The sequence below is a fragment of the Bombina bombina genome, chromosome 11, assembly GCF_027579735.1.
Source record: "Bombina bombina isolate aBomBom1 chromosome 11, aBomBom1.pri, whole genome shotgun sequence".
NCBI lineage: Eukaryota > Metazoa > Chordata > Amphibia > Anura > Bombinatoridae > Bombina > Bombina bombina.
Window position 1 is genome coordinate 161,589,352 of NC_069509.1, and position 27,903 is coordinate 161,617,254.

Here is a 27,903-nt window from a genome sequence, read left to right on the forward strand (position 1 = left end):
AATGCAGTTCTTCCCTCTTAGATAAAACAAAGGATTATAAAATTTACCCCAAAATAAGCAAACTGGAAATATGTTGTTTCATATGCTGGCTGCGCAAGATGCTGAAAAAAATATTTGGATAGGACATTAAAAAAAATACATTTTACTGTACTTCATTTCTTTATTTACACATTATTTTAATTAGCATTTAAATTTGCAGATTCTGAAATTCTGATGAGAGCTAAGAACAATTCTATTATATTATATCAATAACAAACCTAATCAGGCACCAGCATATATATAATCTAATTAGGGGCACTTAGATACCATGTAACCACATACAGAGGTAACAGTTATATATTTGTCTGAGAGGTGACATTTCCACCTCTTAACCAATAGCCTTGTGTGAAATTCGGCGCCAGACAGCACCAAGACGGATTTCCGGCACGGCTATTGGCTAAGAGGTGGAAACGTCACCTATCAGCCAAATAGCGTTCTGCCGTGGGCTGCCTGAGAATCTCAGCGCAGCGAACACTGCAAACAATTAAAGGAACTTTTAGCATGAAGTATTTTATACTTCATGACTGAAAGTCCCCTTTATGGACTTCCGGGGCGGAGCTTAGAGAGTCAGGCAGGCTGGAGCCCGACTCGCCAGCTAAGCGTTTCTATCAAGCCGCAGTGCCGCTATCCTTGCCGGGAAGGAGGACCTATTTCCGAGCGGATACCGAGCCGAGATTCGGCCCACTGGCACAGAAGTCCCTGAGTGGCGTTAGGCCGATTCGCCACAGCCACAGCTTGTGTGTTGGAGCCCTTCCGGTCCACCGGAGAGATACCGTCGAAGGTCCCATTGCGTCTAGAGCCATCAGACAGACGCCACACTAAAGCGAGCCTAAATCGCTATAGTTTTCAAGAAAAAGTGCTTTCTACAGAAAAAGAGGCTACAGCTCCAATGCTGACCGGTAAAGCTACAATAGCCGCAGGTCTACTAAAGAGGTACAGGCGTCATATATAGTGCCGAGGTAGCCGGCCACAGTGAAAACCCACGATCTGCTAAATCTAAAGCGGGAGGTCACTCTGCTGTCCGGCTCCCTCGAGGGAGGGGAGAAAGGCCGAGAAATAGCGCCAGACAGTGCACATATCATGTAAGAGACGCAGATGACCTGTAAAGAAACCCCTGCTACCTGCTGCCTACTCCAAGTCGGGTAAATCTTTCCCTGGTCAGAGGTGTGGATGGACTAAAGAGAGGCATCGGACAGGGAGACATTCCGATAAGGAAAAGTTACAACCTGCTGACCTGGACCGGCTCTCCTTACTTTACCGCTGGGAAGTGGTAACTCTATTGCTCCGCATTTAGCTAACGGTACATCAGAAGAAATCCTCGTTACCAGCTGTCTACCTTAAGCCCGTTAAGCCATCCCCCCGTCTGAACTGGGGCCGGATCAAAGAGAGACACCGGGCAGGGAGACATCCCGTCAAGGAAAGCTACAATTTGCCGGCCTGGTCCGGCTCTTCTTACCTTATCACGAGGTAGTGGCCATATTATTATTCTCCAATCGGCTAGCTGTGCACAAGTGCCATTCACCTCTTCTGACACGACGCTATCAGTTGGACCTTACTTACCCTTACTACAAAAGAAGAAGTTCCTGTTCTATCTTGGGCTACGCAAGTATCTGAGCCATTCTGGCCTTTATTACGATTTTGTCTTTCTGAAATTTTCAGCATAAACTGAATTGACTCTAGCTCACTTTTTCCCTGTGCATTGGGTTGCTATCATCAATGACTTTTGTTTATTTTTTGCATTTTTTATTCTATTTCTTTTTTTTTTCTTGTTAGATATCTGAAGGCAAAAAGTCATATAAAAATCATGTTTATAATCATATTGTTTTCATAGAAAATGCTCATAATACAATAGAAGTTTTGTACAGGTGTTAAACCGATTGCACTGTTCTTATCTGAGGTACTTAGTAATCTTGGTACAGAAACTAATAATATATATAAGTTTGTAACTGGGAGTGTCAGCAGCTGCTGTCCGGGTCTTGTATCCTGGGGTATTTGTTCATTTGTTCTTCCTGGTTCTTATCTATCCATGATTTATCCTCTGATCTATAAGGATAATTAATATATTGCTGATACACATGCTGTAGAATCTGTTATCAATTGACAGATAAAGTTTTTTCAAAGGTACCAGACATATTGTGGCTTTGAAACTGAAAATACACATATCTGTTACAACATAAGCAGTATTACCACTCTGTCACTCATATTATTTGCATATTCTCCCACTGCCACTTAGAAGTCCAGAGCTGTCAGTCTAGTAGATACTGAGGAGACTTAGCAAAATCCGTTGCTCCCCCGTTGTATGTTGTCATCTAACTCTAGCAGGCTTTAAAAAACACTTCACTATTTAAAAAAAAAAAAAAAAAAAAAAAAAAAGAAAAAGGAAGGAAATGCACTTATAATTTTTTTTTTTTTGTCTAGATATACAATATTATCTTTTTTTGTTTTAAACATTTTCTGATATCACCCCCCCTATTCAGGGTATTACACGTTTTCTTATCAATTTTTAGGCACAATAACACTAAGAATCACTCACTTAATGGAAAAATTTGTCACCCAGGTGAAACACAATTCACCCATAATGCCTGCCAAAACTAAGGACAAAAAAAATAAACTAATGGAGGTTAGTTCAGACTCCTCCTTAGAAACCCAGATAAACCCTCTCGATACACAATCATTGATAACACAGCTAAGTCAATTGTTTATACCCCAATTTGATGTTATCAAAAAAGACCTATCAAATATTACATCAAGGCTGGAGGTAATCTCCTCAGAAGTGAAACAGTTCGCTTCTAGAATCACTGAGGCTGAAACCAGAATTTCAGACTTAGAAGATCTGGTAAACACACAAGAAAATATATTACAAAAACAAGATGACAAAATCTGTAATTTACAAAATCGCCTGGAGGATCTGGAAGATCGCTCCAGGCGTAATAATATTAGAATTGTCGGTTTACCCGATACCCCAGAATTTGAGGACCTGCTGCACTTTTCCTCAACAGTCCTCCCACAAGCTTTAGGGTTCCCCCCCCACCTTCTCCCCCTGTCAATAGAAAGAGCCCATCGAATAGGCCCCAGAAGGGTCAATCAAGATGGATCACCTAGAAATAGAATCTGTATCTTTAAAACCCTTAGATTTCAGGATAAACTCCAAATCCTCAAACTATTTAAAAAACTAGAAACATTCACTATAGCAAGCAAGAAGATTCTGTTATTTCAGGATTTCTCTAATGAAACCGCTCTCAAGAGAAAAAGTATGGCCCCCTTCTGTACCCAATTGATTAATAAAGGAGAAAATGCACGGATGGTTTATCCTGCAAGGATTATAATATTGAAGGAAGGTAACAGGATATCTCTTGGCTCTGTAGAAGAAGCGCAGAAATATCTTTCAGATGGCTCCTAATGTAAATTTTAAGTTCAGTATTTTATTTGTTCTGTTTTTTCTTGTGGTTTGTTTTTTTTTTGTTTTTTTTTTTTTTTTTCCTTTCTCTCCTTCTTTTCCTCTCTCTCTCCCTCCCCCTATCCCCCCCCCCCATCCTATAGTCACCAGCTGTTGGTATATATATGTGTGAATTCAAATATTCCTATTTTAGTTGATGGCCACTACTGGATTTAACCTAGTTGAGGAATTTAAGCTCCTTTCCTGGAATGTAGGAGGAATAACCTCAGTAATAAAACGTAAAACAGTTATCCAAAGACTGGGGAAATTAAACCCTTCAATTGTTTTCCTACAAGAAACCCACCTTAAAGATGTTGAAATATCTAAACTTCAGTCTAAATGGGTTGGGGAAGTCATAGCGACCCCCTGCGCCTCTAGAAAAAATGGAGTTGCAATTTTAATTAATAAAAACTTGACTTATAAGATTTTGAACATAGAAAGGGACCCAGAAGCTAGATTTCTCTTAGTACAAATTCAAATCCATGAGGCCAGAATATTTTTATGCAATATATATGCTCCTAACAAATTTTCATCCAAATTCTGGAAATTAATCCAGTCTAAACTATTTCCCCATATTAACCAAAATGTTATAGTCGGGGGTGATTTTAATATGTCTCTATCTGCTGATCTTGATAGATTTGACACTAGAAACAAACAAGAATATGATCGGCAAGCTAAATACTTCAGATCCTTTTGTAATAAGATGAAACTTGTTGATATCTGGAGAATTAAAAATCCCGACTCTCAGAAATTCACTTGTGAATCCAAAACGTATAGGACATTTTCGAGAATCGATTATATTTTAATATCTGAATCTCTATGTATATTTAGGCTAACCCCCCAGATACACGATATTGCCATATCGGACCATGCTAGTATATCGATCCTGTTTCCCTCTCTTAGTCAACATAAGAGTAATAATTTCACGTTCTATTTCCCTAAATATTTGTACAATAACCCCAGATTTAAGATCTGGCTGAGACAAACCTGGAGAGAATACTGTGAAAACAACATAACCTATATTAATAAAATAGAGATTTTCTGGGAAACTGCTAAAGCAGTCATAAGAGGAGAGATTAAGGCTTATTTGAGTACCATAAAAAAGAAATCGGCCGCACAAGAGACACTATTAGCAAACCGAATCAAAATTGCCTATGAAAGGTATAATAATCTGCGTAATGATCAAAATTGGAAAAAATATATTGAAGCTAGGCAGGAAAGGGATATTGTAATAAAGCAAAAAATTCAAGAGGTAGAAACAAGAAATAATCTTCTTTTTAAAGGCTTTCATGGCTGTTCCGCTAAATTCCTAGCCAAATTAACCAGAAATAGGAAAAAGAAAAATTATATTTTGGCTATAAAGTCAGGGATCCAAAGATACTCGGACCCGAATAAAATTGTTAATTTTTTCCATACTTACTATCAACAATTATATACTGGAATAGAACCAGACACAATCCAAGAAGATAGGTTTTGGTCTAGGATTAACCTTCCGAAAATGTTAGACACAGACATAGCAATATTAAATGCCCCTATAACCCAAGAGGAAATTAGAAAAGCTATAACCAAGACTAAATTAAACAAGGCAGCGGGTCCCGATGGTATTCCAGCTGAATTCTTCAAAATTTTGTCGGAGGAAATAGTAGAGCCCCTGGAAAAACTTTTTAATAATTATTTCACTAATGATCAACCAATTTCAAAAAATTTTACTGCTGCAAATATTTCCCTAATCCTTAAAAAAGATAAAGACCCGGAAGACCCTGCGTCTTACAGACCTATATCTGTCCTTAATACAGATTACAAAATATTAACTTCAATCATAGCTTCCAGGCTCTCGATTTCTTTCGATAAAATAATACACCCCGACCAAACAGGCTTTATGAGTTCTAGGAATTCCTCAAAAAGTATCCGCAAAGTTCTAACATGTATAGATTACATGTATAATACTGATCCAACACAACTCACACAAGCGAAACAAGATAAAGCCCTAATTAGCCTCGACGCCGAAAAAGCGTTTGACGCAATCGCTTGGAATCACCTATTTAGAGCGCTCGAACAATTTGGCTTTAGAAATCAATTTATTCGATTCATACACAATATCTATAGAAACCCAATCTCATATCTTTTAGTTAACTCTAATGTCTCTCCCGCGTTGACATTAGGTAGAGGTACTAGGCAAGGCTGCCCTCTCTCGCCATTTCTTTTTAATATAGCTCTCGAACCATTAGCAATTTGGCTTAGAGACATTATTAGCGGTATTAGAATTGGCCCACAAGTTTTAAAACTTCTAATCTACGCAGATGATTTACTGATATTTATAGGAGATCCTGTCCAAGAAATTCCTGCTCTCTTAAATAGCCTAAGTACTTTTAGCTCATTTTCAGGTTATAAAATCAATTAAAAAAAAAGTGAACTAATGTGGATTAAAAAGGATAGCCGTGCTAAGTTTAACTTCCCGTTCCAAATATCGGAAACACTTAAATATTTAGGCATTTATATTCATCCCAATCCCAATTGTTGGTATAAGTTAAATTTTCCTCCTTTGATAAAGAAAATTCAAACTGATCTAGAAAATTGGACCTCTCTACCTATATCGATATCAGCGCGTGTTAGCCTTATTAAGACAATCATATTTCCTCGGCTATTATACCCACTTCAGAACCTACCTTTACTGATCCCTGCGACAGACCAACATAAATTATATTCTCTTTTCTCCAGATTTATCTGGAAAAATAAGAAACCACGTATTGCACTTAAAAAACTAATGAATTCACTTGATTCCGCGGGACTAGCGTTGCCAAATATACAATATTACAATATCGCCTGCTTAGCCAAAATCGCCATAGACTGGTTAGCGGACACAAATATCTTTTCATGTTCGATAATGGAAAATTATATGATAACTCCCTTTTCTGTTAAAGCCAGTTTGCATTGTCCACCAAAGGAGTTACCCTATAATATTAAGGGATTGATAACTATAAATAACATTATTAGAGCCTGGCAGAAATTTTGCTCAATTACTGGTGTTGATTACTCTTTTTCCGAATTACTCCCAATAATTGGAATGGTTGATTTTTCCCCTGGTTATTCTTAGGTAACCTTTAAGAAATGGGCGGATAAAGGACTCATTAATTTATACCAAATTTTCCATGAGGATGGCTATATATGTTCATTTGAGTCTCTTGTTACGCAATTTGACCTCTCCAGACAGGATATGTTTGCTTATTTTCAGATAAGACACTATCTCAATAAACATAATTGGGAGCTGGATCGATGCCTAGCATGGTCTGATATCAAAAAATGTATTCTGAAATACAAAACGGGATCAACTTCAATTTCTCTCATGTATGACATTATGCTCAATAAGCAGAATCTACTCAGTCTTAATGATATCTCTGCTTCCTGGTCACAAGATTGTCCAAACTTGGAAGACGGAGAATTAAAGGCTAGTTGTACTTTAGTAAACAAATGTCGAATTCCATCCAGCTGGAAAGAGTCTCACTTTAAAATCATAAATAGGTCATATATAACACCTGTTAGGCTGGCAAAAATGTATAGCTCACAATCTGCTAAATGCCCCCGATGTACATATTTCAAGGCAGACCTTTTACACATGTTTTACTATTGCCCAAAATTAAAACAATTGTGGAACAAACTTTCCTTCTGGTTAAAAATACACTATGCCACCGTAGTCTCATTTAACTCAGAAAATATCATCTTTCTAAATATCCATGTCAATGATTCTCCTCTGAGATCAAAAACCCTAGTATCCATTATCATGTCTATTAGACATCTCATCACAAAAAATTGGAAATCAAAGTATGTACCCTCCTTTGCTATGGTTACGCAAGAGATACAGAATCAAATAATTTTTTAATCTTTTCACCTTAAATCCTCTAATGAAAAAAAAATAAAAAAGTTCATTTTGGACTGGTTACCCATAATTAAGTCCTATACCTTATCCATCCAAAAACGTATCTTATCCCCATTTTTAAGCTCAGATAGTTTCGCAGATTTTGTATTGCATGGTGAATTTCCGGCTTCATGGATTTCCAGTTATAGGGAATAGGAGTGCTATGAACCAAGATAACGATCATTCACAATGATGGCCTCGGCGCTGGCTGAGGGGGTGGGGGGGGAGGGGGGGGCGGGGGAGAGAGGAGGAACTTAATTTACCTTTTCTTTTTTTTTTTTTTTTTTTTTTTTTATTATTTTGTCTGATAGGGAAACTGAACAACTGAACTAAGTAAGAGGTAAAAAACTATTTTTCTTTTCTCCAGATCCATCAAGTTAAAATGATGAGCTCTAGACTGTTAAGTTATTTACTTTTTGGGTCCTTATGGCTTAAGTGTATTAAGCTAAGATGATATTTATGTATTATAAACCTCAATTGTGCCCTAATGGTTATTATTGCTCGAGTTAGTCTACACTATTTGAGTTATGATACTATGTTCAGTCATCTTTTATCCTTGCAATATTAAGTGTAGTTTTCTATTTAAAGACGACCGAAAGACATAGGTTACTAAGTTCAGCTCATTAATATAATAATATAAACGGTCAATGTCTGTTAATATTATGTGTATGACATTAACTCTTTTTTTTTTCCTCTTTTGTATTTAATGTACATATATTTGTATCTTTATCAAACCTGTCATTTTGCCCTGTGTGGCATATTTTTATTTGAGATTTGTTTTTGTCTTTTCTGTTTTTTTATTTTCAATAAAAGAAAAAAAAAATAAAAAAAAAAAAAAAAAAGAAAGTCCCCTTTATTTGCTCCAATGGTAAATCCTAACATTTCAGAAACGTTAGGATCTACCATCACTTTAAGTTTTGGAGACAGCACTGGGTGAAATCTAAACAATTGGGGGGTTGCACCCCCATTGGAACTGCCACTGCTTTACACAGAAATTCTGATTTATTAGAATGGCATTTTTCCTTTTTATATAACAAAAAAATAGTATTGAATAATGAACCATTTAGGGACAGATGGCACTTTCTGGTGTCCTTAGGTTAAAGAGAAAATAACAAATGAGTCGCTGAAGTTAAGGATGGAGGAATCTGTAGTTCATTTTTTTTCCTTCTTACTTTTTGCTTCAAGTATTTTTAGTCATAAATGTGTTTGTTATTCAAGGAATCGTTCAGTGTGATTGCTTTGAAAGCCAGAAATGATGCAGAACGATATCAGAATATAATGTCCACATCAGCAGTTTTATGAGTTTTGTAAATATTATGCTATAAATCTAAAGCCTTAACCTATAAATCTAAAGCCTTAACCAGATTATTTTACATATCTGCAGTTTTTCAGTTATCCACTTATATGCCACTCTGTCTGCATACAAATTAGATATATCAAACAGCAGTAGGGAAGTATACATTTATATTTAGTACATTGCTGCGACAGGTGAGGAATTCAGATGCCCTGTTGTGATAATGATAATAGAACAATGCTTTCAAAGCTGTGAGAGTGCTGCAGCACAATATGTAAAGTTTCTATATGTTAGATCTTATGTTCTAACAGAATAGCAAACATATCAGATCCGCAAATGGAAGTGACGCTTCATCATCATCTGTCTGATCAAAAGTACTTATAGATAACAAGCTAAAGATGGGCGCACAATGCAGAGCAGCAGCTTCTAAGGCTAATAAGATAGTGCCTGCTGGCCCATTACTTGCCTATAGTACCTGCTAGCCCATTGCCTGCCTATAGTAACTGCTAGCCCATTGCCTACCTATAGTACCCACTAGCCTATTACTTGCCTATAGTACCTGCTAGCCTATTGCCTGCCTATAGTACCTGCTAGCCCATTGCCTGCCTATAGTACCTGCAAGCCTATTGCTTGCCTATAGTACCTGCTAGCCTATTGCCTGCCTATAGTACCTGCTAGCCCATTGCCTGCCTATAGTACCTGCTAGCCTATTGCCTGCCTAGAGTACCTGTTAGCCTATTGGCTGCCTATAGTACCTTCTAGCCCACTGCCTGCCTATAGTACCTGCTAGCCTATTGCCTGCCTATAGAACCTGCTAGCCCACTGCCTGCCTATAGTACCATCTAGCCCACTGCCTTGCCTATAGTACCTGTTAGCCCACTGCCTGCCTATAGTACCTGTTAGCCTATTGGCTGCCTATAGTACCTGTTAGCCTATTGGCTGCTTATAGTACCTGTTAGCCCATTGCCTGCCTATAGTACCTGTTAGCCTATTGGCTGCCTATAGTACCTGTTAGCCAATTGCCTGCCTATAGTACCTGTTAGCCTATTGCCTGCCTAGAGTACCTGTTAGCCTATTGGCTGCCTATAGTACCTGTTATCCTATTGGCTGCCTATAGTGCCTGCTAGCCTATTGGCTGCCGATAGTACATGCTAACCTATTGCCTGTCTATAGTACCTGCTAACCTATTGCCTGCCTATAGTACCTGCTAGCCTCTTGGCTGCCAATAGTACCTGCTAGCCACTTGGCTGCCTATAGTACCTGGTAGCCCATTGTCTGCCTATAGTACCTGCTAGCCTATTGCCTTCCTATAGTACCTGTTAGCCTAATGGCTGCCTATAGTACCTGTTGGACTATTGGCTGCCTATAATACCTGTTGGCCTATTGGCTGCCTATAATTCCTGTTGGCCTATTGGCTGCCTATAGTACCTGCTAACCTATTGCCTGCCTATAGTACCTGTTAGCCTATTGGCTGCCTATAGTACCAGCTAACCTATTGGCTGCCTATAGTACCTGCAAGCCTATTGCCTGCCAATAGTACCTGTTAGCCTATTGGCTGCCTATAGTATCAGCTAACCTATTGGCTGCCTATAGTACCAGCTAACCTATTGGCTGCCTATAGTACCAGCTAACCTATTGGCTTCCTATAGTACCAGCTAACCTATTGGCTACCTATAGTACATGTTAGCCTATTGGCTGCCTATAGTACCAGCTAACCTATTGGCTGCCTATAGTACCTGCAAGTCTATTGCCTGCCTATAGTACCTGTTAGCCTATTGGCTGCCTATAGTACCAGCTAGCCTATTGGCTGCCTATAGTACCTGTTAGCCAATTGGCTGCCTTTAGTACCAGCTAACCTATTGGCTGCCTATAGCACCAGCTAACCTATTGGCTGCCTATAGTACCAGTTAACCTATTGGCTGCCTATAGTACCCGCTAGCCCATTGCCTGCCTATAGTACCTGCTAGCCTATTGCCTGCCTAAAGTACCTGTTAGCCTATTGGCTGCCTATAGTACCTTCTAGCCCACTGCCTGCCTATAGTACCTGCAAGCCTATTGCCTGCCTATAGAACCTGCTAGCCCACTGCCTGCCTATAGTACCATCTAGCCCACTGCCTTGCCTATAGTACCTGTTAGCCCACTGCCTGCCTATAGTACCTGTTAGCCTATTGGCTGCTTATAGTACCTGTTAGCCCATTGCCTGCCTATAGTACCTGTTAGCCTATTGGCTGCCTATAGTACCTGTTAGCCAATTGCCTGCCTATAGTACCTGTTAGCCTATTGCCTGCCTAGAGTACCTGTTAGCCTATTGCCTGCCTAGAGTACCTGTTAGCCTATTGGCTGCCTATAGTGCCTGCTAGCCTATTGGCTGCTGATAGTACATGCTAACCTATTGCCTGTCTATAGTACCTGCTAACCTATTGCCTGCCTATAGTACCTGCTAGCCTCTTGGCTGCCAATAGTACCTGCTAGCCACTTGGCTGCCTATAGTACCTGCTAGCCCATTGTCTGCCTATAGTACCTGCTAGCCTATTGCCTTCCTATAGTACCTGTTAGCCTATTGGCTGCCTATAGTACCTGTTGGACTATTGGCTGCCTATAATACCTGTTGGCCTATTGGCTGCCTATAATACCTGTTGGCCTATTGGCTGCCTATAGTACCTGCTAGCCTATTGCCTGCCTATAGTACCTGCTAACCTATTGCCTGCCTATAGTACCTGTTAGCCTATTGGCTGCCTATAGTACCAGCTAACCTATTGGCTGCCTATAGTACCTGCAAGCCTATTGCCTGCCAATAGTACCTGTTAGCCTATTGGCTGCCTATAGTACCAGCTAACCTATTGGCTGCCTATAGTACCAGCTAACCTATTGGCTGCCTATAGTACCAGCTAACCTATTGGCTTCCTATAGTACCAGCTAACCTATTGGCTGCCTATAGTACCTGTTAGCCTATTGGCTGCCTATAGTACCTGCTAACCTATTGGCTGCCTATAGTACCTGCAAGTCTATTGCCTGCCTATAGTACCTGTTAGCCTATTGGCTGCCTATAGTACCAGCTAACCTATTGGCTGCCTATAGTACCTGTTAGCCAATTGGCTGCCTTTAGTACCAGCTAACCTATTGGCTGCCTATAGTACCAGTTAACCTATTGGCTGCCTATAGTACCAGCTAACCTATTGGCTGCCTATAGTACCATCTAACCTATTGGCTGCCTATAGTACCTGCTAGCCTATTGGCTGCTTATAGTACCAGCTAACCTATTGGCTGCCTATAGTACCAGCTAACTTATTGGCTGCCTATAGTACCAGCTAGCCTATTGGCTGCCTATAGTACCAGCTAACCTATCGACTGCCTATAGTACCTGCTAGCCTATTGTCTGCCTACAGTACCTGCTAGCCTATTGGCTGCTTATAGTACCTGTTAGCCCATTGCCTGCCTATAGTACCTGTTAGCCTATTGGCTGCCTATAGTACCTGTTAGCCAATTGCCTGCCTATAGTACCTGTTAGCCTATTGCCTGCCTAGAGTACCTGTTAGCCTATTGGCTGCCTATAGTACCTGTTATCCTATTGGCTGCCTATAGTGCCTGCTAGCCTATTGGATGCCGATAGTACATGCTAACCTATTGCCTGTCTATAGTACCTGCTAACCTATTGCCTGCCTATAGTACCTGCTAGCCTCTTGGCTGCCAATAGTACCTGCTAGCCACTTGGCTGCCTATAGTACCTGGTAGCCCATTGTCTGCCTATAGTACCTGCTAGCCTATTGCCTTCCTATAGTACCTGTTAGCCTAATGGCTGCCTATAGTACCTGTTGGACTATTGGCTGCCTATAATACCTGTTGGCCTATTGGCTGCCTATAATTCCTGTTGGCCTTTTGGCTGCCTATAGTACCTGCTAGCCTATTGCCTGCCTATAGTACCTGCTAACCTATTGCCTGCCTATAGTACCTGTTAGCCTATTGGCTGCCTATAGTACCAGCTAACCTATTGGCTGCCTATAGTACCTGCAAGCCTATTGCCTGCCAATAGTACCTGTTAGCCTATTGGCTGCCTATAGTATCAGCTAACCTATTGGCTGCCTATAGTACCAGCTAACCTATTGGCTGCCTATAGTACCAGCTAACCTATTGGCTTCCTATAGTACCAGCTAACCTATTGGCTACCTATAGTACCTGTTAGCCTATTAGCTGCCTATAGTACCAGCTAACCTATTGGCTGCCTATAGTACCTGCAAGTCTATTGCCTGCCTATAGTACCTGTTAGCCTATTGGCTGCCTATAGTACCAGCTAGCCTATTGGCTGCCTATAGTACCTGTTAGCCAATTGGCTGCCTTTAGTACCAGCTAACCTATTGGCTGCCTATAGCACCAGCTAACCTATTGGCTGCCTATAGTACCAGTTAACCTATTGGCTGCCTATAGTACCCGCTAGCCCATTGCCTGCCTATAGTACCTGCTAGCCTATTGCCTGCCTAAAGTACCTGTTAGCCTATTGGCTGCCTATAGTACCTTCTAGCCCACTGCCTGCCTATAGTACCTGCAAGCCTATTGCCTGCCTATAGAACCTGCTAGCCCACTGCCTGCCTATAGTACCATCTAGCCCACTGCCTTGCCTATAGTACCTGTTAGCCCACTGCCTGCCTATAGTACCTGTTAGCCTATTGGCTGCTTATAGTACCTGTTAGCCCATTGCCTGCCTATAGTACCTGTTAGCCTATTGGCTGCCTATAGTACCTGTTAGCCAATTGCCTGCCTATAGTACCTGTTAGCCTATTGCCTGCCTAGAGTACCTGTTAGCCTATTGCCTGCCTAGAGTACCTGTTAGCCTATTGGCTGCCTATAGTGCCTGCTAGCCTATTGGCTGCTGATAGTACATGCTAACCTATTGCCTGTCTATAGTACCTGCTAACCTATTGCCTGCCTATAGTACCTGCTAGCCTCTTGGCTGCCAATAGTACCTGCTAGCCACTTGGCTGCCTATAGTACCTGCTAGCCCATTGTCTGCCTATAGTACCTGCTAGCCTATTGCCTTCCTATAGTACCTGTTAGCCTATTGGCTGCCTATAGTACCTGTTGGACTATTGGCTGCCTATAATACCTGTTGGCCTATTGGCTGCCTATAATACCTGTTGGCCTATTGGCTGCCTATAGTACCTGCTAGCCTATTGCCTGCCTATAGTACCTGCTAACCTATTGCCTGCCTATAGTACCTGTTAGCCTATTGGCTGCCTATAGTACCAGCTAACCTATTGGCTGCCTATAGTACCTGCAAGCCTATTGCCTGCCAATAGTACCTGTTAGCCTATTGGCTGCCTATAGTACCAGCTAACCTATTGGCTGCCTATAGTACCAGCTAACCTATTGGCTGCCTATAGTACCAGCTAACCTATTGGCTTCCTATAGTACCAGCTAACCTATTGGCTGCCTATAGTACCTGTTAGCCTATTGGCTGCCTATAGTACCAGCTAACCTATTGGCTGCCTATAGTACCTGCAAGTCTATTGCCTGCCTATAGTACCTGTTAGCCTATTGGCTGCCTATAGTACCAGCTAACCTATTGGCTGCCTATAGTACCTGTTAGCCAATTGGCTGCCTTTAGTACCAGCTAACCTATTGGCTGCCTATAGCACCAGCTAACCTATTGGCTGCCTATAGTACCAGTTAACCTATTGGCTGCCTATAGTACCAGCTAACCTATTGGCTGCCTATAGTACCATCTAACCTATTGGCTGCCTATAGTACCTGCTAGCCTATTGGCTGCTTATAGTACCAGCTAACCTATTGGCTGCCTATAGTACCAGCTAACTTATTGGCTGCCTATAGTACCAGCTAGCCTATTGGCTGCCTATAGTACCAGCTAACCTATCGACTGCCTATAGTACCTGCTAGCCTATTGTCTGCCTACAGTACCTGCTAGCCTATTGTCTGCCTATAGTACCTGCTGGTCATAACCTTACTTTAGCACCAGTCAGCCTGATTATTGGTCCATTTCCTCATTTACCAAAAAGCATGTTTGTGTGTGTGTATAGGTATATTTGTTTTAGTAAAGCTCTAAGGACCACTAAGCACAGTAGATTTGCATAATCAGTAAACGTATAATAAAAATACAACGCAAAAACACTTAGGGGCTGAATTCTAATAGTGCAAGCGTACATGATCCGCCGCACATCGATAAATTCCGACAGCAATGCTGCCCCCCCGCACATTCGCGCAGGGGGTGTCAATTATCTAGTTTGTATATGATCAGGCTGATTGCTGTCTGCCGCCTCAGAGGTGGCGGACAAGTTACGGAGCAGCGGTCTTAAGACCGCTGCTTCTTAACTCCTGTTTCCGGCGGAAACAACTGCATTCGGGGGTTGATAAATCGGCCCATAGGTCTGAATTTCAAATGAGTAGAAGAGTTCTTTCTGACAAATTTTAAAGTTAGTTCTATTATCCCTCCCACTGTATCATGTGACAGCCATTTACAACATGCATACACTTATATTCTGTGAATCGTACACATGCCCAGTAGGTACTGGTGCCTCGGAAAGTGTGCATATAAAAAGATAGCTTCTTGTCATGTAACTTCAGCCACCAAGCTTTGACAACGTATGTCTTGTGAAGAACAGAGTAATTAAAGGGACATACAAGTGTGAAAATATGTTCCAATGCATTAGAGCATTTTATTATAACACTTTTGCTTAGATATAACTGTGTTTGCAAAATCAGCTCCAGAGCAGCAATGCACATCTCGTGAGCCAATGACAAAAGGCATATGTGTGAAGCCACCAATCATCAATAAGCTCCAGCAGTGCATTACTGCTCCTGAACCTACCTAGGTGTACTTTTCAACAAAGGATACCAAGAGAACAAAACACATTTGATAATTGCAACACATTGAAAAGTATTTTATGATTGCATGCTCTATCTAAACCTCTAAAGTTTAATTTTTGACTTTTTCATAGGTTAGCGTGAGAGATTTTGGTATTAGGAAACAACAAAGAAATGAGATGCCAGGTGGGGTAAGGGACTGAGAGAGACAGAGAGGAAAGAGACAGGAAGGCAGACAAATAGGCTGGGCAGACACAATTAAAGGGATATGAAGCCTAGACATTTTCTTTTGTGATTCAGACAGAGAATACCATTTTAAACATTTTTTTAAATTTATTCTATTATCAAATTTGCATAGTTCCCATGATGTTCTTTACTTAAAGGGACAGTCTACACCAGAATTTTTATTGTTTTAAAAGATAGATAATCCCTTTATTACCCATTTCCCAGTTTTGCATAACCAACACAGTTATATTAATATACTTTTAACCTCTGATTATCTTGTATCTAAGCCTTTTCAAAACGCCCCTTTATTTCAGTTCTTTTGACAGACTTGCAGTTTAGCCAATCAGTGCCTGCTCCCAGATAACTTCACGTGCACGAGCACAGTGTTATCTATATGAAATACATGAACTAACACCCTCTAGTGGTGAAAAACTGTTATAATGCATTCTGAAAAGAGGTGACCTTCAAGGTCTAAGAAATTAGCATATGAACCTCCTAGGTTAAGCTTTCAACTAAGAATACCAAGAGAACAAAGCAAAATTGGTGATAAAAGTAAATTGGAAAATTGTTTAAAATTACATGCTCTATGTGAATCATAAAAGTTTATTTTGGCCTAGACTGTCCCTTTAAGAGATACCTAGGTAGCATCTGGTGCACTACATGGCAGCAAATAACCATCTAATGCTCTTGCAAATGGATAACATTCTTGCAAAATAGTGCTCCAGAATCTTTTCAAAAAAAGATACCAAGAGAGTGAAGAGCAATTGATAATAAAAGTAAATTAGAAACTTGTTTAAAATCGCTGCTTTATCTGAATCATGAAATAAAAAATGTTGAGTTTTATATCCCTTTAATATATGCTTATAGAATACACAGATTAGACTAAATACTGCACAGGTTTATATTAGCTAACCCAGCTGCCACTCACATGAATCTGAGTTCTGATTCTCTCCTCACCAAGACTTCTCGAAGCCGCTGGATTTTGGTCATTTCCATCTCAATCTCTCCAGGACTCATTGTGGTTTCAGCCATTGACACAATATCCAGTTGATCTAAAGAAAACAAATTGATCATGTCAACAAATACTGTAGATCTTATATAGAACAAAATATAATGAGACTAGAGACACAAAATATGTTCCAGCTCCGTTTCCAAATACATCTGTTATATTCTAATTTAAAATGTACAGTTTCCCTGATTTATTTTTTAAAGGGACATTAAACACTAAATTAATGCTAGATAGAATGATGCAGTCAATGAATAGAATAGTCTGAAAATAATAAATAACATGTAGATGTATTTTTTAAAGTCTCATAATCTGTTTAAATATAGACAAAATAAGTGTAAAGTTTTAGTGATTATAAAACAATGGGAGCTGTCATGTTGTAACTTAGGTTACCTTCTCTGCTGTGGCCAATTAGAAACAGTTATAAATAGGTCACTAGAGTGTGCAGCCAATGGCTGCGTGGAATATAACAGTGTTCTGCACTTCCATTTCTAACAGGAACTAAAAAGCTCACAATTTAGGAATGGAATTACAGGAAAAGGGGACAAAATAAATAATGAAATATATGTATTGCAGTTTTTATAATATATATGATTTATCCTTTTAAATTACCATCTGAAAGTGTTTACTGTCCCTTTAAACGTGAATTACTTTATATAATTACAAAGAAGCAACATAAAACAATGATAAATGAATAAGTAAAATGATTAAAAAATATTATGAGCTGTATTTTGTAAATAACAGAAAAGTAAAAGTATATTTATTTATTGTAATTAAACACTCGGGAAGAAAATTATAAACATATTTAGAAGCCAATGTTCCATAACGGCACATCACAAACCATGAAATGTTATACTAAATATAGAAACAGCGCCACTCATGAAAGACAACAAAAGGAGCGCTGCAGTATAAGTACTGCTAAAATATAGCTGTAAGATTATGTGTTGAAAAATAAATGGATTATATACTTAAAACGTTATTTCAGATCACTACAAAATATTTTTTTTTTAAAAAAAGCTTCATGTGGTGCCAAATCTCCCCATCAAAATATAAAAATAATAAAAATCAAATGAATTATACAATTTAAATACTTTCATGTGAGAGTTTTTTCTTCTTCGTTCTCTTGCTATCTTTATTTGAAAAAGCAAGAATGTAAGCTTAGGAGCCGGACCTTTTTTGGTTTAGCACCTGGCTAGCACCTGCTGATTGGTGTCTAATTGTAGCTAACAATCAGCAAGCGCTTACCCAGGTCCTGAACCAAAAAACGGTCCGGCTCCAAAACTTACATTCCTGCCTTTTCAAATAAAGATAGCAAGAAAATGAAGAAAAATGTATAACAGGAGTAAATTAAAAAAATGCTTAAAATTGCCTGCGCTATCTGAATCATGAAAGAAAAAAATGTGGGTCCCTTTGATGTTTAGCATTGTTATAAGCATTCTTGCAGAACCGTTTGCCATATACTACTCCTGCTTTTCCACAAATCCTACCAAGAATGAAATAATTTTAAGAAAAGTAAATTGTAAACCCCCAAAGCGGTTAAACACATAGTAGAAGTACTGTTCAGGAAAGCAAATTGGGGAAAAATGAATGGTCTATCTGAATCATAAAAGTTTAATCTTGAATTCCACGTCCCTTTAAAAATAGTCTATAATATTTAGATATGTTTTTACAAGGATGTGAGTAAACAGACTAAAAACAAACACATGAACAGTTTTAGGCATTAGATGAGTATGAATAATAACAGATAATGACAATTCATTAGCAAGACTCAGAATGTGGGAGTTAGAAATGCAAAGGTAAATTAAAATGTAAAACTGAAGCACTACCATTTCCATTTAAATATGATGATAATTCAGTCCTTTCACAAACATCAACTCTAATCCATTCAGTAACTGCAGCACAAAAAATGTGCACAAATCTTTTACAATTCATTTCTTAAAAGGGACATAAAAACAATAACAAAAGCATTTCTGAAGGCTAGAAATATTACTTGTTATCCTGCAGCACAGTATGTCTCATTCATTCATTTCCCATTTGTATTTGTTCTGGATGGGGCTTTTTCCACTAACATCTTCTGCAAAGTTCTTAAAGTGACATCAAAATCAAAATAAAAGTTTCATGTTTCAGATAAACCATGCAAATTTAAAAAAGTATCAATTTGCATTTAGTATACAATGTGTTTCATTCTCTCGGTATCCTTTGTTAAAAGGCATGCCTAGAGAGGCTCAAGAGCACCTCAACCCCCCCCCCCTCATTTTTCAGTATTAAATTCCTATTAATTCTTATTTTATATACCCAGGGTATCACAAGATAGTCCTGTTAGTCTCACTTAAAGGGACATGAAACCAAAATGTTTTTCATGATCCAGATAGAACATAACATTTTAAACAACTTTCCCATTTACTTCCATTACCAAATTTGCTTCATTCTCTTGGAATCCTTTGTTGAACAACAGCAATGCACTACTGAGAGGTAGCTGACCACACCAGGTGAGCCAATGAACAGAGGCATATATGTGCAGCCACCTATAAACAGATAGTTCCCATTAGTGCATTGCTACTTCTAAATCTACTTAGGTATGCTTTTCAACAAAGGATGCAAAGAGAATTAAACAAATTAGAAGTCAATTGGAAAGTTATTAAAAATTGCATTATCTATCTGAATAATGAAAGAATACATTTGGGTTTAATTTTCCTTTAACAAGAGAAAAGATCATTATGGTGAAACCAATACTGAGAAGAAAAAAAAAAGTTGCCTTTGTCATTTAAAGGGACAGTATACACCAATTTTCATATAACTGCATGTAATAGACACCACTATAAAGAAGAATATGCACAGATACTTATTTAAAAATCCAGAATAAAACCTTTTTAAAATGTACTTAGATGCTTCCAGTTTAGCACCGTTGATGAGGTTAGGCTGGGACACCCATGAAAAGGGAATGGGAAAGTAGGAAGAGCAGACACTTCCAACGTCCCCCTCCCCTGCATATGAAAGACCCATTATACAAACAGAAGCAGTCTGAAGTCTGTATACATCTAAAACTTTGGGGCTTGGTTAGGAGTCTGAAAATCAGCACAAGGTTAAAATTAAATAAAACTATACATTGTTACAAAAACACCTTCAGATCATCTACAAAACAGTTATGCAATGAAAAATCTAGTGTACAAATGTCCCTTTAAGCATGGAAAATAAAAAACCTTCACCTTTAAGGGGTTAATGCCGCATGACTTCTAATTAATGAACAAGTTAAAGATGGTTACAATGAAGGGGGATAGAACTGTAATCTGCTTGTGAAGAAATATAAATACAGTAAACAAAATATTGTCATGTTAAATGTTTAAAGGGACATTCAAGTCAAAATTAAAGGGACACTCAAGTCAAAACTAAGCTTTCATGATTCAGATAGAGCAGCAATTTTAAACAACTTTCCATTTTACTTCCATTAACAAAATGTGCACAGTCTTTTTATAGTTACACTTTTTGAGTCACCAGCTCCTACTGAGCATGTGCAAGAATTCACAGAATATACGTATGTGCGTTTGTGATTGGCTGATGGCTGTCACATGATGCAGTGGGACTGGAAATAAACATAAGTTTGACATTTGTCAGAAAAAAAATCTACTACTCATTTGAAGTTCAGACATAGGGGCATATTTCCGGCGCTAGATAGGGACATAGGGCCCGTGTTTTCTGGAGTGCCGGAAACAGAAGTTATGAAGTAGCGGTCTAAAGACCGCTGCTCCATAACCTGTCACCCTGCTCTGAGGCGGCTGACAGAAAACAACCCGATCAAATACGACAAGAACTGCTGGTGCAATGATAAATGCCGAGAGCGTATGCATTTATCGATGTTCAGTAGACATGATTCGCAATATCATATAATAAATAGGCCCCTAAGTGCTATTGCATTGTCTTTTTATCATGCATTTGTTGATTATGCGAATCTACCATATTTACTGGTCCTTTAATAACTTTTTTTTTGTCCTTGGTGTCTCCACTCTCCCCAAAACAACATCTACAGAAGCATATTTTTGTCTTGTCTACATCCCTATATTATTTTATATAATGTGTTTTGTTTTTGTATTCTGCTCTAGTTTATATTATTTAAAAAAAAAAAAGCATTTTGCCCAGATGTCTCTCACAATGTCAGATCAGGTCCCCTGTGTCACAGTTTGGGGCAGTGTGACAGCTGCACTGATCCTGTGTGTCTGCAGCATATGGGACTGTCAGTGAGTTCCAAGATTCTCTTCAGAAGAGCGGAAATAGAAGCAGATGTGGAAATCGACAGGCTCAGTTCTCTGTATTTATAAAATGACCAAAGAAATATATAGAGGCATTATATTTATTTTTTATTTGATATTTATTTAATAGGGGCAAACATACAGTGAATGTCAAAAGTCCACTGATGCTAATTGAAATTGTAGCTTTTGTGAAGGCTGAAATCAAGACTTGATGCTGGGCAGACAGGGGAAAAGATGTCCGCCCCGGTCCGCCCAGTCTTTAATAAATCTGACCCTAAGACGAAATTAAACTTTCTTGATTCAGTAGAGTATGCAATATGAAGACAGGAGATGAACACCTAAAAATCAACAATTTTTCCGCTGATCCTGAATACATTCAGTTATAGTTTTGACACAGATCAGCTTGATATGCTTAAAGGGACATGAAACCCAAATTTATTCTTTCATGATTTAGATAGAGCATACAATTTTAAACAACTTTCCAATTTACTTCTATTATTTAATTTGCTTCCTTCTCTTGTTATCCTTTGCTGAAAGGTATATAGTGGTAAGCTCAGGAGCACAAAAGAACTTAGGTTCTAGCTGCTGATTGGTGGCTGCATATATATACACTGATTGTCATTGGCCTACCCATATGTTCAGTTAGAAACCAGTAGTGTATTGCTGCTCCTTCAACAAATGATACCAAGGGAATGAAACAAATTTGATAATAGAAGTAAACTGGAAAGTTGTTTGAAATTGTTTGTTCTACCTAAATCATGAAAGAAACATTTGTGGGTTTCGTGTCCATTTAATTAATTGATACTGCTATTGAGGAGTCGAGGACCCTATCCCAATCTCCAATTCAGAATATTCAGACCATTGGAGACCCCTTAGAGGAAAGGCAACAAGAAGTTAAAGCAATTTGTAAGCTGCTAAACATCGTTCTATAAACTAAAGAGGTTTTATTAAAAGAAACAGTTTGCATTTTAAGAGAAGCATTCTTCCAGGAATGAAAAACAGCTCATTAGATTGTTGTATGGACAGATTGCCACCTGTGAGTAGTTTCTTTTAGCCCAATTGTGCTTTTCACAAAGAAAAAAACTTTCCTTAAAGGGAAGGCAAACTTTGATGAATCAGTGCCCTGTTTTAAAAAATACTATTAAAAACAGGGGCACTTTACATAATTCCGTTTTTGTACAAACACTTACCTTTTATTCTGGAAGCCGATCCAGCACTTCCCCCGCCCCTCGCAAGTCTCTTCATGCATCACCAATGACGAATCTGGCTTCCTCTAATCACGGCTTCCCCCCCAGAGCAAACATTGCCTGAGGGGAAGCCATGATTGGAGGAAGCCGGATTCTTCATTGGTGACATAAGAAGAGACTTGCGACGAGCGGGGGAAGCACTGAGCGGCTTCCAGAATAAAAGGTAAGTGTTTGTACAAAAGCGGGGAAATGTAAACTTTGATGAATAAAAGTAACCCTGTTTTTAATAGTATTTTTAAAAACAGGGCAATGATTCATCAAAGTTTACCTTCACTTTAAAGTCAAAATTGAACTTTCATGATTCAGATAGGGCCAGAGGCATAACTAGAAACCACAGGGCCCAGGTGCAAGAATCTAAGAAGGCCCCCCCCCCCACCCAAAAAAAAGGTGGATTTGATACATATCTTTTTTTCTTTCTTTCTTTTTTAACATTTAACACAGAAAAAAAAATGTGAATCAGATAACATGTCTGCAAAAAGAGGTACCCTGTTCCCACAGTCTGTGAGATGGTCTGACCCCCTATTACTGTATATAGTGACACTGTTTAACCCACCAGTACTGTATATAGTGAGTCAGTGACACTGTCTGTAATCTGCCGGTGAGATGTCTGGCCTGACCCTACCCGCCCCAGTACTTTATAAAGTGACCACAGTAGTCTGTGACATGGTCCAGCACCCCGTACTGTATATAGTGGTACTATATAGTGACACTGTTTACCCCCCGTCCCCGTCCCCATGCTGTAGTAACAAGTTCTGTAATTTGCTGGTTACACAAACATACACACACATACATACATGCATAAATACACACAATGGGGCATATGTATCAAGCTCTGGAAGGAGCTTGATGCCCCATGTTTCTGGCAAGCCTGCAGGCTCGCCAGAAACAACAGTTATGAAGCAGCGGTCACAAAGATCTGAGCTCTGAGCAGGCGGACAGACATCGCCGGAAATCGAGTATGATCGGGTTGATTGACACCCCCCTGCTGGCGGCCTGTTGGCCACGAGTCTGCAGGGGGCGGCGTATTGCTCGCCGTATTCAGCGAGGTCTGTCAGACCTGATCCACACTGTCAGATCAGGTCCGACAGACCTTGATAACTAGAGGCCATAGTTACATACATACATACACACACACACACACACATACATACACACACACACACACACACACACACATACACATACATACACACACACACAGGGAGTGCAGAATTATTAGGCAAATGAGTATTTTGACCACATCATCCTCTTTATGCATGTTGTCTTACTCCAAGCTGTATAGGCTCGAAAGCCTACTACCAATTAAGCATATTAGGTGATGTGCATCTCTGTAATGAGAAGGGGTGTGGTCTAATGACATCAACACCCTATATCAGGTGTGCATAATTATTAGGCAACTTCCTTTCCTTTGGCAAAATGGGTCAAAAGAAGGACTTGACAGGCTCAGAAAAGTCAAAAATAGTGAGATATCTTGCAGAGGGATGCAGCACTCTTAAAATTGCAAAGCTTCTGAAGCGTGATCATCGAACAATCAAGCGTTTCATTCAAAATAGTCAACAGGGTCGCAAGAAGCGTGTGGAAAAACCAAGGCGCAAAATAACTGCCCATGAACTGAGAAAAGTCAAGCGTGCAGCTGCCAAGATGCCACTTGCCACCAGTTTAGCCATATTTCAGAGCTGCAACATCACTGGAGTGCCCAAAAGCACAAGGTGTGCAATACTCAGAGACATGGCCAAGGTAAGAAAGGCTGAAAGACGACCACCACTGAACAAGACACACAAGCTGAAACGTCAAGACTGGGCCAAGAAATATCTCAAGACTGATTTTTCTAAGGTTTTATGGACTGATTAAATGAGAGTGAGTCTTGATGGGCCAGATGGATGGGCCCGTGGCTGGATTGGTAAAGGGCAGAGAGCTCCAGTCCGACTCAGACGCCAGCAAGGTGGAGGTGGAGTACTGGTTTGGGCTGGTATCATCAAAGATGAGCTTGTGGGGCCTTTTCGGGTTGAGGATAGAGTCAAGCTCAACTCCCAGTCCTACTGCCAGTTTCTGGAAGACACCTTCTTCAAGCAGTGGTACAGGAAGAAGTCTGCATCCTTCAAGAAAAACATGATTTTCATGCAGGACAATGCTCCATCACACGCGTCCAAGTACTCCACAGCGTGGCTGGCAAGAAAGGGTATAAAAGAAGAAAATCTAATGACATGGCCTCCTTGTTCACCTGATCTGAACCCCATTGAGAACCTGTGGTTCATCATCAAATGTGAGATTTACAAGGAGGGAAAACAGTACACCTCTCTGAACAGTGTCTGGGAGGCTGTGGTTGCTGCTGCACGCAATGTTGATGGTGAACAGATCAAAACACTGACAGAATCCATGGATGGCAGGCTTTTGAGTGTCCTTGCAAAGAAAGGTGGCTATATTGGTCACTGATTTGTTTTTGTTTTGTTTTTGAATGTCAGAATGTATATTTGTGAAAGTTGAGATGTTATATTGGTTTCACTGGTAAAAATAAATAATTGAAATGGGTATATATTTGTTTTTTGTTAAGTTGCCTAATAATTATGCACAGTAATAGTCACCTGCACACACAGATATCCCCCTAAAATAGCTATAACTAAAAACAAACTAAAAACTACTTCCAAAACTATTCAGCATTGATATTAATGAGTTTTTTGGGTTCATTGAGAACATGGTTGTTGTTCAATAATAAAATTAATCCTCAAAAATACAACTTGCCTAATAATTCTGCACTCCCTGTACATACATACATACATACACACATAAACACCAATGGGTAAAACACTAACCCCTGTAGTCAGAGACACTAGTGAAGCATCACGTCACACTCACATGATATCAGTGCAGGCAGTGGTAGGTTTATGCTGGGCCCCCACCCTCGGAGGCCCAGTCGCAGTTGCAGACTCTGCACGCCCTATAGTTCTGTTCCTGGATAGCGCATGTCATTTTAAGACACTTTTAAATTCACTTCTATTTTCAAATGTGCTTGGTTCTCTTGCTATCCCTTGTTGAAACAGAATACACACATATCCTACACTAGCGGGAGCTAACTGCTGATTGGTGCCTGCACACATTTGTCTCTTGTGATTGGCTAACTAGATGTGTTCAGCAAGCTGCCAGTAGTGTAATGATGTTCCTTCTGCAAAGGGTAACAAGATAAGGAAGTAAATAGAAGTAAATTGGGAAGTTGGAAAAAAATAAACATTTGATGTTTCCTGTCCCTTTAAGTACTGTCCTGGCCAAAAGCTTTGAGAATGACACAAATATTAATTTTCACAAAGTCTGCTGCCTCAGTTTTTATGATGGCAATTTGCATATACTCGAGAATGTTATAAAGAGTGATCAAAGCAATTGCAATTAATTGCAACGTCCCTCTTTGCCATGAAAATTAACTTAATCCCCAAAAAAACATTTCCACTGCATTTTAGCCCTGCCACAAAAGGACCAGCTGACATCATGATGTCAGTGATTCTCTCGTTAACACAGGTGTCAGTATTGACGAGGACAAGGCTGGAGACTACTCTGTCATGCTGATTGAGTTAAAATAACAGACTGGAAGTTTTAAAAGGAGGGTGTTGCAAGGAAACACGTGCAGTCATTATTGCTTTGCACAAAAAGGGATTCACAGGCAAGGATATTGCTTCTACTAAGATTGCACCTAAATCAACCATTTATTGGATCATCAAGAACTTCAAGGAGAGAGGTTCAATTGTTGTGAAGAAGGCTTCAGGGCTCCCAAGAAAGTTGAGCAAGCGTCAGGACCATCTCCTAAAGTTGATTCAACTGTGGGATCGGGGCACCACCAGTGCAGAGCTTGCTCAGGAATGGCAGCAGGCAGGTGTGAGTGCATCTGCAAGCACAGTGAGGCAAAGACTTTTGGAGGATGGCCTGGTGTCAAGAAGGGCAGCAAAGAAGCCACTTCTCTCCAGGAAAAACATCAGGGACAGACTGATATTCTGCAAAAGGTACAGGGATTGGACTGCTGAGGACTGGGGTAAAGTCATTTTCTTTGATGAATCCCCTTTCCGATTGTTTGGGGCAACCAAAAAAAACCATGTCCGGAGAAGTAAAGGTGAGCGCTACCATCAGTCATGTGTCATGCCAACAGTAAAGCCTCCTGAGACTTCATGTGTGGGGTTGTTTCTTAGCCAAGGGAGTTGGCTCACTCACAATTTTCCCTAAGAACACAGCCATAAATAAAGAATGGTACAAAAACATCCTCCAAGAGCAACTCCTCCCAACCATCCAAGAACAGTTTGGTGATGAACAATGCCTTTTCCAGCATGATGGAGCACCTTGCCATAGGCAAAAATGATAACTAAGTGGCTTGAGGAACAAAACATCAACATTTTGGGTCCATGGCCAGGAAACTCCCCAGACCTTAATCCCATTGAGAACTTGTGGTCAATCCTCAAGATGCGGGTGAACAAAAAACCTACATATTCTGACAAACTCCAAACATTAATTATACAAGAATGGGCTGCTATCAGTCAGGATGTGGTCCAGAAGTTGATTGACAGGATGCCAGAGCGAATTGCAGAGGTGTTGAAAAAGAAGGGTCAACACTACAAATATTGACTCTTTGCATAAACTTAATGTAATTGTCAATAAACGCATTTGACACTTATGAAATGCTTGTAATTATACTTCAGTATACCATAGTAACATCTGACAAAAAGATCTAAAAACACTGAAGCAACAGACTTTGTGAAAATGAATATCTTTGTCATTCTCAAAACTTTTGGCCAGGACTGTATTTCAACCTGATCCTGCCTAACAAGGTCCGTACCGCTCTAAAATACCAGGCAATCCTCCTCTCAACAACTAATAGAATAGCATATTTTATAGTATATTCTATACTTACAACGCTTTTTAATGCAAGTAAGAGAGAAATAGTAATTTCTAAACTGTTCTCTGTAAACGTAAGTTTATGACGATGATTATTTTTATTATGCAAGTGTCTAATACAGATAGTTTGCTCAATATGGAGTAATCTTAGTAAATGGTATTAAAAATAGAAATAAATGTCAGTACCCATCGTGTCTCTAATTAAACTTTTTGAGAGGTTTAGTTAAAGGGATACTAAACCCAAATTTTTTATTTCATGATTCAGATAGAGCAGAAATTTTAAGCAACTTTCTAATTTACTCCTATTGTCAAATTTTCTTCATTCTCTTGCTATCTTCATTTAAAACGTAGGAATGTAATGCATAGGAGCCGGCCCATTTTTGTTTGAGAACCTGGGTTATGCTTGCTTATTGGTGGGTAAATGTAAGGCTCCAATAAGCAAGCGCTATCCATGGTGCTGAACCTAAAATGTGCTGGCTGCTAAGATTTACATTCCTGCTTTTAAAATAAAGATAGCAAGAGAACGAAGGAAAAATTATAATAGGAGTAAATTAGAAAGTTTTATAAAATTTTATGCTCTATCTGAATCATAAAAGAAAAAAATTTGGGTTCAGTGTCCCTTTAATTCAGTGATTTATTTCTGATTAAAGGGATATGAAACCCAAACATTTTCTCTTGTGATTCAGATATAACATACAACTTTCTTAATTATTTCTATTATTAATTTTCCTTCATTCTCTTTGAATATTTTTGTTTAAAAGCACGGATGCAAGCTCAGGAGCGTGCTCGTGCCTGGTGCCCTATATGGCAACAATTT

General features: G+C 39.4%; 1 protein-coding gene across 1 annotated transcript in view; it reads right to left on the reverse strand.

The window, feature by feature from the left end:
* Nucleotides 1-27,903, reverse strand: part of BMERB1 (bMERB domain containing 1) — a 238,853-nt gene that overhangs the window by 92,959 nt on the left and 117,991 nt on the right. The window contains exon 3 of the mRNA XM_053695276.1: nucleotides 16,649-16,772. Coding sequence (XP_053551251.1) covers nucleotides 16,649-16,772 — 124 coding nt within the window. The remainder of the gene's footprint in view (nucleotides 1-16,648; nucleotides 16,773-27,903) is intronic.